Below are 12552 nucleotides of genomic sequence, written 5' to 3'. Positions count from 1 at the left end.
CAGCTGTTGCAAAACTACAACTCCCAGCATGCCCGGACAGCCTTTGGCTGTCCGGGCATGCTGGGAGTTGTAGTTTTGCAACAGCTGGAGGCTCCCTGCTTGGAAAACACTGACATAGACAGTGATTACAGCTCCCAGCAGATCTTTCTTACTTTTATATGTAAGGATTTGCTTTATCTATATTAGTTATCTACTTATTTTTTAATCCTCACTTTTTCCTATTTTTGGATGACATTTTGGGGCTTTAGAACCAATTACCAGGTTTCCATAGAGTTCTGGTCTCAACATACAATGGTTTCAACATACAATGGTTGTCCCGGAACCAATTAATATTGTAACTTGAGGGACCACTGTACTATAGACCAGGCATCCTGCATGCACAATGATCGCAGACACGTCCACCTCTAAAAGTAGAATTGCCTATCCTGTATTACTTTCACATACTGTCTCAATATGCTGCTGTTACAGCACAAAAATAAAGTATATCGAGAATGTGGGTAGGCTAGTCTCAAGGACTTCCGGGAAGGATAGTTGTATAATATTAAATGTAGGGATAAATAATGGTACTAGATTAAATAAGAATATAAAATAAAGCAAAAAAAATAAAATTGATAAATAGAAAATAAGAAAAAAAAAAACAGATAAAAGGGAGAAGCTATAAAGGACTATTACATTTATTAACATACAATTATTGCTCCGTGAAGTCCTTGAGAACTACCCACATTCTAGATACAACTATTTTCTCTTTGGCGTGGGAGAGTCACGCACAAGACTAAGTATCTTGGACAGGTTTTCAGATTGAGTACATACGCTCTTTTCTACAGAAGTAAAGTACCTTAAAAAGACACAGGTAAGTATCCACATCGTTCTACTATTTCAATTACTTATTGCAGGAAATCTGTTATAACATTAATCTATGCACACATTTAAAGGGTACCTTTCATCAAAAAAAACTTTTGATATATTATAGATTAATGTTTGCAGAATAACTTTCCAATTGCATGTTATTAAAAAAGATACTTCTTTCTATTTAATTTTCCACTTTGAAAAAATGACCACTAGAGGTCTCCCTTCCAGTTCTGGCCGCAAGCCCTTTTGTATAGATTTCAGACTCATGCGGGAGTCCTAAATCTCAAATTGCAGCCGGGACACAGACAAGCTCAGCACTGCTCCCTGCCTGTCAATCAGACAGGCAGGAGCCAGCACTGTGCTCATAGCACAGCAGGGCATATTCCTGACTCTGCCTTACTGCATGCCCTCATTCACTTTACTATCTGAGCTCCGATCTTTCTTCTCTCTGCACATGCAGTTGTAAACAGAGAGGAGAAGATTCAGAGCTGCCAGCTGAGCTTGTCTGTGTCCCAACTGCAGTCTGAGATTTAGGACTCCAGCATGAGTCTGAAATCTATAAAAAAAAAAGGCTTGCGGCCAGGACTGGTAGGGAGACCTCTAGTGGTCATTTTTTCAAAGTGGAAAATTAAATAGAAAGAAGCATATTTTTTTAATAACATGCAATTGGAAAGTTATTCTGCATACATAAATCTATAATATATCAAAAGTTTTTTTGATGAAAGGTACCCTTTAATAACACTAATCCACAACTATTCTGACATAGATTACAGATGTATAGGTTTTTGTTTTTTTGTTGTTGTTTTTTTTACATTTTTTTTATGGAAAAATTATTGAATAAGAAAGTAAAATGTATTCAAATGTATTATAATTTAAAAGCTAGGACACCCACATTGTTCTTTGTAGCACATTATCTGCTATTCACAGTTTAGTGTAAGGCTGGGTTCACACCACGTTTTTCAAATACGGTAACCGTATCCGGTTTTCCGCAAAAAAACGTATACTACCGTATCCGAAACCGTATGCATAGAGAATGCATTGTAAACCGTATTTCAAATGTTGTGTACGGTTACATCCGTTTTGCCTCGGATACGGTTTTGCCGATTTTTCAACCGTAGGCAAAAAACGCTGTCGACCACGTTTTTGCCTCCGGTTGGAAAACCGTATGCGGTTCTTTTAACTTGTCTATGAGAACCGTACACAGAATTTCAGAATATGGTTGCACACGGTTTTTCTAATCCGTTTTTGGAGTTGACACATGCGCAGATTGGAATTTCAATAGAACAATAGTAACTTTATTAAATTGCTGGAAAACTAATTCCAACAAAATAGCAAAACCATTGGCAAAAACTGATGCAAACGGATAGAACCGTATGGGGAAAAACCGTATACGTTTTAATTTGTCATACTGTTGTATACGGTTGCATACGGTTTTTGCCATACGTTTTTTAGCGGAAAACCGTATACGGTAACCGTATTCGAAAAACGTGGTGTGAACCCAGCCTTAGAGGGTTTGTGCCGATGGGTCACAACTTAAGTAGCCCCTACAGCAGTGTTTTCAAAACTGTGCGTCTTCAGCTGTTGCAAAGCTACAACTCCCAGCATGCCCGGACAGCCTTTGGCTGTCCGGGCATGCTGGGAATTGTAGCTTTTCAACAGCTCAAGACACACTGTTTGGAAAACACTGCTGTACAGGGTATGCTCTAAAGCTGCTAAGGGACAGGCACAATACACTGCAATACAGAAGTATGTCCGTGATCAGATGATTGCATGGTCAGTGCCCACTGTGGGCTGAAACAGAAAATAGTATATAAAGTTCAAAAATGATTTCGTAAAAAAAAAATTCTAAAAATGAAAGTGAAAAACAGTATTCACGTCCTATAGTATGAGGAAAAATAATAATAAAAAAACCCCATAAAATTGGTATTGCTGGGTTGCCTAGGCAAAAGCAAAATTTGCTCCCAGGCTGGGGTTGTATACAAATAATAAACCTACTATACTCACCTCCTCCAATTCCGGCAGCTGCCACTCCCAACGCTCCTGGTGCTTTGTCCTCTCAAGATCTACCCTCTCAGCCAATCAGTTGCAGCCAGTACTTCCTATGTTTCAGAACTGAGTAGCAGGACCAGCACTGGTGGGGGATCAGTGATTGATGAGTGCATGTTTATTTATGTTTATTCTAAAAATAAAAAAAAAGTACAAAACTAGGTGACATCCTAGTGGTTTGAAATGAATAATGGTTCAAAAGTAGCAGACAAAGCACTAGGACTGCATGTCCTTCCTGCTTTTCTAATCTATTTTTATTCTAATCCTGTGTGTCTCCCATCAGCTGCTCGCGTTGCCCATCTTATTTCAGTCCTGGAAACAATATAAAACAACTGACACCTCACAGGACTGATGCAGGAAAGGTAGCCATTGACATACTTGTCTTTATCTGTCTGTCTGATTTTCTGCCTGCAGATTTGGCAGAAAATCCACGGCAGAAATCTTAGCTATGTCCTAATATATGTGGCCGAATTCCCAGACGTGGGAATTATAAACATGGAAATCTGTATAATAAAAAAATGAGCACAGTAAAAGTCCAACCAATTTTAGTACATCTTCCCTTTAAAAGTGTAAGGGGGAGATATATCAAAACCTGTGCAGAGGAAATGTTGACCAGTTGCCCATAGCAACCAATCAGATCGCTTCTTTCATTTTTAACAAGGCCTCTGTAAAATGAAGGAAGAGCTCTGATTGGTTGCTATGGGCAACTGGTCAACTTTTCCTTTACACAGGTTTTGATAATCGCCCCCTAAGTGTTGTAGAAAAACAACTTGCGTGAGCCAACATGACGCCTTTATTCCTACAGAAATTAAAAGGGGTATTCCGGGAAAAAACATGTTAGCCCCCATCCAAAGTATAGGGGATAAGATGTCTGATTGGGGGGGCCCGCTGCTGAGACCCCCCGCAATCTCCCTGCAGCACCCGCTTTCTATGCGGGTGCTGAATCTCCAGTTTCGGAAACCTCCGGGTTTCCGGGACTGGGGACGTGACGTCACGCCACCCCCCTCCATTCATGTCTATGGGAGGGGGCGTGACGGCCGTCACGCCCCCTCCCATAGACATGAATGGAGGGGGCGTAGCGCGACGTCACGTCCCCAGTTCCGGAAATGGTGGTTTCCAAAACTGGAGATTCAGCACCCGCATAGAAAGCGGGTGCTGCAGGGAGATCGCGGGGGGTCTCAGCAGCGGGCCCCCCCAATCAGACATCTTATCCCCTATACTTTGGATAGGGGATAAAAAGTTTTTGCCCGGAATACCCCTTTAAAGTGCTGCTGTTACTTAGAATTTTATGGGTTATGAACTTGTTGTTTTCTTCTTAGTCATAAAGTTCTAGAATCAGCTAATTCTCATACTGCGGAGGAACCAAGAGCCTCCCAGACATAAGCCCCCAATGGGGGCCCCCAATTACTACACCGCTATACAATTCTAAGTATATACTGTAATGTATATGAGCCAACATAATTGATATGTAAGGTATGAATAGATGCTTACAGTTCTCACTACCCTCCTTTTCTATAGGGAGCTCACAGATTCATTCTCATGTGTGAATGACACTGCCGGACGATAATTGTTTTTCTATAGAGCTGTCCAGTCAGCACATTCTCTGTGGTCAATGTGTGAAAGACTCCAGAGACTTTACAGTCAGGCTCCAACTCAGCCACGGACTCCAAGATGGAAAAAGGAAAGAAAGATAAACCATGGTGGATGAGAAGAAGCAAATCTCCAAGGTAGGTCAGAAAAGATTGCCACCTTTAAGACAGTGTCACTGACAGATCATAGTTTTACACAGTATATTATACTCAATAGAAAGTAGGGAGCCTATACTAAACTAGTACATAGACTACAGCATAACACTTACCAGGAAAGGTTAAAGGACCTTAAAGTAAAACTCCGGGATGTACAAATTAACCTGTATAGAAGAAAGACGAGACGGAGGGGATATGATAGAAACTTTTATATACATAAAGGGAATCAACACTGTAAAGGAGGAGAGGAGATTTAAAAGAAGAAACCACAAAAGGACATAGTTTTAACTTAGAGGGGCAAAGGTTTATACAGTAATATGAAAGGAGTATTACTTTACTGAGAGAGTAGTGGATACAGTGAATAGCCTTCCTGCAGAAGTGGTCGCTGCAAATACAATGAAGGAGGTTAAGCATAGGCATAAGGTTATCCTTCATATAAGATAGGGATAGGCATAAGGCTATCCTTCATATAAGATAGAGATAGGTATAAAGCTATCCTTCATATAAGATAGGGATAGGCATAAGGCTATCCTTCATATAAGATAGGGATAGGTATAAGGCTATTCTTCATATAAGATAGGGATAGGCATAAGGCTATCCTTCATATAAGATAGAGATAGGTATAAGTCTATCCTTCATATAAGATAGGGATAAGCATAAGTCTATCCTTCATATAAGATAGGGATAGGCATAAGGCTATCCTTCATATAAGATAGGTATAAGCATAAGGCTATCCTTCATATACGATAGGGATAGGCATAAGGCTATCCTTCATATAAGATAGGTATAAGCATAAGGCTATCCTTCATATAAGATAGGGATAGGTATAAGGCTATTCTTCATATAAGATAGGGATTGACATAAGGCTATCCTTCATATAAGATAGGGATAGGCATAAGGCTATCCTTCATATAAGATAGAGATAAGTATAAGGCTATCCTTCATATACGATAGGGATAGGCATAAGGTTATCCTTCATATAAGATAGGGATAGGCATAAGGCTATCCTTCATATAAGATAGGGCCAGGGTTCGTTGATAGTATTCAGAATATTGGGCAGACTACACTGGCTGAATGGTTCTTTTCTGCTGACACAGATGTTATACTGTAACACAACGGGGAATATGCTTCTGGTAGGAGAACTGAAGTTGTATGCACTATATGGCTTCTAATATACCAAATTTTAGGGCCAGAGGAAGTGAGCCCTGTCCCGAACTACTTAGTCAGAAGGGTTTTAGGTTAGGACTCTTTGTTTTATTGAATGGCAAGAAATACAATGGGGGTAGGGACATATTTGGCTTTCCACTCTAAATATTTAAAAGGGGTATTTCAGTAATACAAAGCTATGGGATTGATCTGTTCAAATCTGGATATGGTACCCCCTTCCTGGTGAACGGTGAACCCTCACCATTTTAGCCATTACCGGTGGATAGGTGATCTGCATTTTATGGGTACTATTACCCTCTATAGTTTTGTGTCTATAAATTTGAAGGTAAGTGACATGTTGTGAAGGTTTTACTTTATTTGTCTTGCTTTTTCCTTTTGAGGGGATATTCACACGTGCATATTGTGCTGCAGATTTTGCTACCCATTAAAGTAAAAATACACAAATTTACAAGCAAAATAGGCAAGTGTGAGTATACTTCAGTATACATTTACACGTACCATGCATGAAAATTTGCAGACACCATTCATGAAATAAGTAAGTTTTCGTGCATGAAATCCGCACTCATACACTGTCTAAAGTACAAATTTCATATACAATAACCGATTACACACAATAAAAATACAGTGATCCCTCAACTTACAATGGCCTCAACATACAATAGTTTGTACATACAATGGTATTTTCTGGACCATTGTAACTTGAAACCAGACTCAACAAACAATGTTACGTACGGACAGTCCAGATCTGTGATACCTGTCACAACTGGAGGAACTGACCAATCAGAATGGGCATTTTACTGGTAAATCACCTCTATTACTGAAGTGCCTGCACTGACTGGTATCTGGTAGCGCCCCCTACACTACAGGGAGGAACTACAAGTTCTGTACTACTCCTTACCTGTGCCAGGGTTAGCTGCTCCTTTGGACACCAAGTAAGGGCAGCTCCATTTGGGACACTGTGTGTACTGTATAGGACCCTGAAGAAGCTCCTGTCCTCTACATAAACCATTTTTTCCCAACAAGGGTGTCTCCAGTTGTTGCAAAACTACAACTCCCAGCATGCCCGGACAGCCAACGGATGTCCGGGCATGCTGGGAGTTGTAGTTTTGCAATAGCTGGAGGCACCCTGGTTGGGAAACACTGACATAGACAGTGATTTACAGCTCCCAGCAGATCTTTATTACTTTTATATGTAAGGACTTGATTTATCTGTATTAGTTATCTACTTATTTTTCTTTAATCCTCACTTTTTCTTTTTTTCGGATGACATTTTGGGGCTTCAGAACCAATTACCAGGTTTCCATAGAGTTCTGGTCTCAACATACAATGGTTTCAAAATACAATGGTCGTCCTGTAACCAATTAATATTGTAACTTGAGGGACCACTGTACCTACAGATTTTCATTTATGAAATTCGCAGCAAGTAAAGTTTGTGTGAACATACCCTAAAGGAGCATTTTCTGTTTTGGATTTACTCTTGCAGTGTGGAAAATGGAAACTTGAATTGGTCCTTATTACCCCCGATTTCTGGATTAGTATGGATTAGAATCACACAAGGAGGTGGGTTTCCATTATCTCTAAATAGTTTGTTCCATGTATCTACTTCCAGATTGTTGTGTACAGACCATCAATCAGCTTTGTATAACACATTATTTTTTCATGCAAAATGTCGACAAATCCAAATTTGTAATATACAGTATTTATAGGGTGCCTTAATTGTTATATATATATATATAGAAAAATTCAATGAACATTGGTGCACCAGGTGTCAGCAAAAAAAAGGTGATTTATTCAAAAAAACGTGTTAGGCCTAACACGTTTTTTTGAATAAATCACCTTTTTTTTGCTGACACCTGGTGTGCCACTGTTCATTGAATTTTTCTGTATCTTGGAGGGGTCCCCAACCTAGACCCGACACAGTAGGCACCCGAGCACCTTTTCTTACCCCGGAGTGCTGCTTCCCTGCTCTCTCTCTCTCTCTCTCTCTCTCTCTATATATATATATATATATACATACATATATCTTTAGGATCAGTTGTTTTTAAGTGTCTTGTGACCACATTTCCTTATGCAGGTGAATGGAGTAGGCTATAGACTTTATTTGAACATAACTTTTTTATTGTTTATTCACTTTTTAAATAGTTTTCTTTGACAAATATCCTACTGTTTTTACTGTTATGTCTTTACAACTCTTGGACCTAGAAGACTGTCCACACTGTTCTGCTGCATGGCTTCTGATTGTGTAAGCACTCCCTGCTACCCCCATTGGTGTCAATTTCACATTTGTATAACACAGTCGCTAGATTACTATGATTCTTTAGGTGTGGGTCTCTAGATGGGCTGGGATTGTGTCTGTAATACACGAGTGTAAAATTAGCTTTAGAGATGGCAGCAGGGTAGAGGAGATAGATGACAGAACAGAGTTTGGAAAAGGGAATCTACGTCCAAATCTACGAGTAGGGCAGATCACAGGTGCACAGTCATCAGCAAGGGAGAAGGTGAACCACACACAGGTTGTATACAGTGTAGGAGAGCACCCGTCACAAATTCTGCACACTGGTTTGCCCCCCGCAGAGGTATACACTCTGTGGCATTACTGTCTGTAAATGAAATAACTGTCTACAAATGAAAAGCGATGATAGGCTGTGGAAGGAGAAAATAAATCAGTCTAGTAAAGCTGTGCTGGACATGGAATCTAGTGAAGATCACAGCATTCAGTACACCCAGACCTCACATTCTGCATGCTTTACTGTGGGGGACCTAAACACAAGAGTTAAATGACTACACTTCATGTACAGTGTATACAAGCAGTCTGCGATAATCTGAGACACACCTCCTGTGTCATCATTGGTTTAGGCTTCTGCTATTTCCCTCCCCCAAGGAACTCTGCCTCCTCAGATTGACTTCTGTGTATACCTAGTGGATCCCTAGGTAATTGTGCTTGGAGAGCTGATTCTTGTTACAGCAAGGACAGTATAATTACAAAGTAAATAATACAAAACCACCAGTAACAAAAATATTGACAGGTAATACTGCACATATACAGAGGGAAATGATCCTAAGTAATGGGAAGCCTGGAGGGTCACTGTCCAGACCATGGAAATTGTGTCTTTTTGTCTATTGTCGGCAGACTTCAGTATAAAATCTGCACCAGCCCCCCCCTGGCTATCCTGTACCAGTGTGCAGTGACAATGTGCAATGCGATAGTGAGCTATATTAATCAAAAATGTGAAGTTATTATTTGCTCAGAGATGTGGCTTAGGATACAGTTAAGTTACCAGAAGAACTGAAACATATGGACATGGAAGTAGTGAGGCCCTAAACTCACCCGCAGCCCCTGTCCCTTCGTGTTGCATATCCGCCCTATGCGACAGATTCACACAAATGAAGCGAGCGTCCTGTCAAAATAACAACCTACAGAAACCTCAGTCACAGGTCAGGGAATAGTCAGGAATACAAAAAGTAAATACAATCTATACGATACTCAGGGGAGACAAACAAGATTGCCAACAAGCCGAGTCGGAACCAAGAGGACAGATATGAGCCAAGACGAAAGCCAGATAGACTATCCTAAGACGAAAGCCGGGGGCACAAAATGCCAGGTGATCAAGAGGAAATGCAAAAAGCATGACAGAGATGCAAGCTACGTAAACAGAATACTTTCACTGGCAAGATGCACTAGTGAAGGCTTAAATAGGCAGCTGAACAGGTGTGGTCACACAAGGTATCGGCAACCGAGACAGAACCACTATCTATGCACTTTCTTTCTAGTACTACTCCTATAGCGTCCCCACAGGTTGACAATTGTGCATTGGGCATTTTTCTCCTTAATATGAACAACATAACATATGAAAATTCCTTAAAGTAACTTTCCAACATCTGCAGTTGCATTTACTTTGCAAATGCACAAAAAGTACTTGCCAAAGATTGAACTCTACAGTGAGATTTGTTGTTTGAGCAGGTCTTGGAGGGGCCTTGTTGTTGGCTTTCCTGTGTATGGTATGAAGGGTCTCCCTCCTGGTCAGTGCCCAGCCCTGCTCAGTCATTTATCTCCCTGGGCGAGGCCAGGAGGGTGAGTGTAAACCTTCTCATAAACATCTGGTATTAGACCTTCTGCAGGGAACAGCAGAGAGGACTATGCTGAGGCCGAACATCTGAAAAATAAATTATATGGATTGTGTTTCCTGTTGACCTCACACAGCAATATTTGGGATTTAAAAAATATGTTTGGAGCTTAGATTCCTGCTCTTCTAAATGTCTAGGGAGTTGTATCCTGTTTTTTAGATGCAGTGATTAGCCTTACCTCTGTAGTGCTTGAGAAGAATGTGTAACAGGAGTACAGAGGAGAGTAAAGCCAAAAATCAGTGGGGAAAATATGAATTCCCTAAATAAAAACTGTTGTCTATGGTGGATATCAGATCATCACCTGACGTGTACATTTGTGGAGAAAGATCTCACAGGATGGATGGAGTGGATTCTTATTTACTCCAGTGTTATCAAATGTGACTAATAATGTTTATCTCCTTCCAACTGCATTGCATTAAAATTCCAGATTTAATATTAAAGGGGTTATGCACTTTATAACAATCTATTCTCGGTCCAAAGAATAGAGAATAAGTGTCTGTTCACAGGGGGTCTTACTGCTGGGACACCCCCTCCCCGCAGTGATCTCGTGTAGGAGGCCTGGCTCTCACCTCAGCATGCAGAGTCCCCCGTTTTTCACTAGCTCGTTCCGGCCCCCACTCTCTGAGACATGCCCTTGCTGAATAGAAGAGTCGGCCCAATTAGCCAATCACCAGTCGGGACAGGGTTCTGTCTTGGCCAGTGATTGGCTGAGCGAGCCATCACTTTCCTTTGCTCCAGTGCATCTCTGATGGGGGGGGGGGCTGAAGCATGCTGTGAAGAAGCGGCAGACCCTGCTGCTGAGGTGAGAGCCGGGGAACCTTGTACCTGAAATAGCTGGCGGGGTTCCCAGCGATCGAACCCCCCATGATCAGACACATATTCCCTATTCTTTGGACAGTGGATAATTTTGCATTAGTTCATAATTGCTTTAAAGAATACCTGTCATCAAACCATATTTTCTAAACTAATTCAGATTATATTCCCTAACTACTCCTGCCTCCTGCCCTAAAAAAAATATGCGAGCTTTAGAAAGCAGTGTATCATACCTTTCCCCTTGCTCCTATTGTCTGAGCTCCTGGCAGGAGAAAGTGGGCGTTCCCCAGCAGGCGTGACGTCACTGAAGCTTGCGAAACTTGTGCCTCGCCATGCCCCTCACGCACTTCCTGGGTGGAGACCATACTAACTGTTTGACTAAAGGTTGATAATTTTAACAGCAAGTAAATAGCAAAGTGCATATTAAAAGTTTAGTTTGGTGACAGGTACTCTTTAAGCTTATCCATAGGAGAATATTAACAATAATATTAATTTATTTAGCAGCAACAAATTCTGATGCAATTTACAGTTTTGAAGGTATAAATAAGGACAAATATCAAACATTACATTTTTAAACAACAGGAATGAGGGCCCAAGTTGCAAGAGCTTATAGTCTATGAGAATGAGAATTTACTGAAATTGGCTATTGAAATGGGCAGTCAAAATAGTTTTTAACTAGTAGGAGATGTAGTGAAGGGTATATGAAGTAATACGAATAGATATAAGGAGAGGTTTATATAGTGTAACAGGAGAAGAAAGAGAGAGGTTATATAGAGTAATAGGAGAAGATAGAGAAAGGTTATATGGTGTAATAGAAGGGGCTATATGGAGTGTTCATATGGATTAATAGGAAGAGATAGAAGCTATATGTTGTTTAAGGAGGCAAGGCTAAAGGCAGGGCCGGATTAACATAGGGGCGAATGGAGTTGTAGTTAAAATAGACCCACCCGAACTTTAAGAAAAAAGATATATATATATTTTATTCCGCCAGTGCTTGTTTACCATGGATCCCCAGTTAAACGAGCACTCCTTTCAACTGTATACACCTGCACGATTACAGTTGAAAGCTGCCTGTCAGTCAAGCAGGCTTTAAACTCTGCCCTGACACAGGCGCTGATGATGAGGAGAGAGGGAGCGGCCTGGTGAAGGAGGAAGGACGCGACCATGCTGAACTGCTCAGGACTAGGTAAGTATATATTTTTGTTATTTTTTTAATATGCCGGCAGAAAGCAGGGGGCTGCTTATGGGGACCTGGCTACCTACCTACGTACTGGCTGCCTACCTGCCTATTCACCTGGCTCCCTCCATACCTATCTACCTACCGACCTGGCTGCCTACCTCCCTATTAATCTGGCTCCCTACATACTCACCTGGCTGCCTACCTGCCTATTCACCTGGCTCCCTCCCCACCTATCTACCTACCAACCTGGCTGCCTACTCACCTAGTCCCTTCCCTACCTGTCTACTTACTCAGCTGGCTGCCTACATGCCTATTGACCTGGCTCCCTATCTACCTAACTAACTGGCTGTCTATTTACCTACCCACCTGGCTGCTTGTTCTTAGTTAAAACCAGTTTTTACTGAACACCTTTGTTGAAGCACCAGTTTTTAATAAACGCCGCCTTACAAACTAGAATATTTACTAAATGCCTTCATACAAACCAGAATACTTACTGAACGCCTTTGTACAAACTAGAATTTACTGATAATCAAAAACCAAATGTCAATTGAAACTGGTTTATGGTAGAGAAAACTAGTTTTAACAAAATGACCCAGTTCAAACTTTTTCCACAGAGGTCAAAGTTCA

The 12552-nt window shown here is 40.9% G+C and overlaps 1 protein-coding gene across 1 annotated transcript in view; it reads left to right on the top strand.

Moving 5' to 3' along the window:
- Window positions 1-2638: 2638 nt before the first annotated feature.
- Window positions 2639-12552, top strand: part of PLCD3 (phospholipase C delta 3) — a 116958-nt gene continuing 107044 nt past the window's right edge. The window contains exons 1-3 of the mRNA XM_056549387.1: window positions 2639-3002; window positions 4478-4622; window positions 7291-7367. Coding sequence (XP_056405362.1) covers window positions 4567-4622; window positions 7291-7367 — 133 coding nt within the window. The 5' untranslated portion in view covers window positions 2639-3002; window positions 4478-4566. The remainder of the gene's footprint in view (window positions 3003-4477; window positions 4623-7290; window positions 7368-12552) is intronic.

The sequence above is a fragment of the Hyla sarda genome, chromosome 12 (genome assembly GCF_029499605.1).
Source record: "Hyla sarda isolate aHylSar1 chromosome 12, aHylSar1.hap1, whole genome shotgun sequence".
Taxonomy (NCBI): domain Eukaryota; kingdom Metazoa; phylum Chordata; class Amphibia; order Anura; family Hylidae; genus Hyla; species Hyla sarda.
This window is presented reverse-complemented; position numbering and strand designations above follow the sequence as displayed.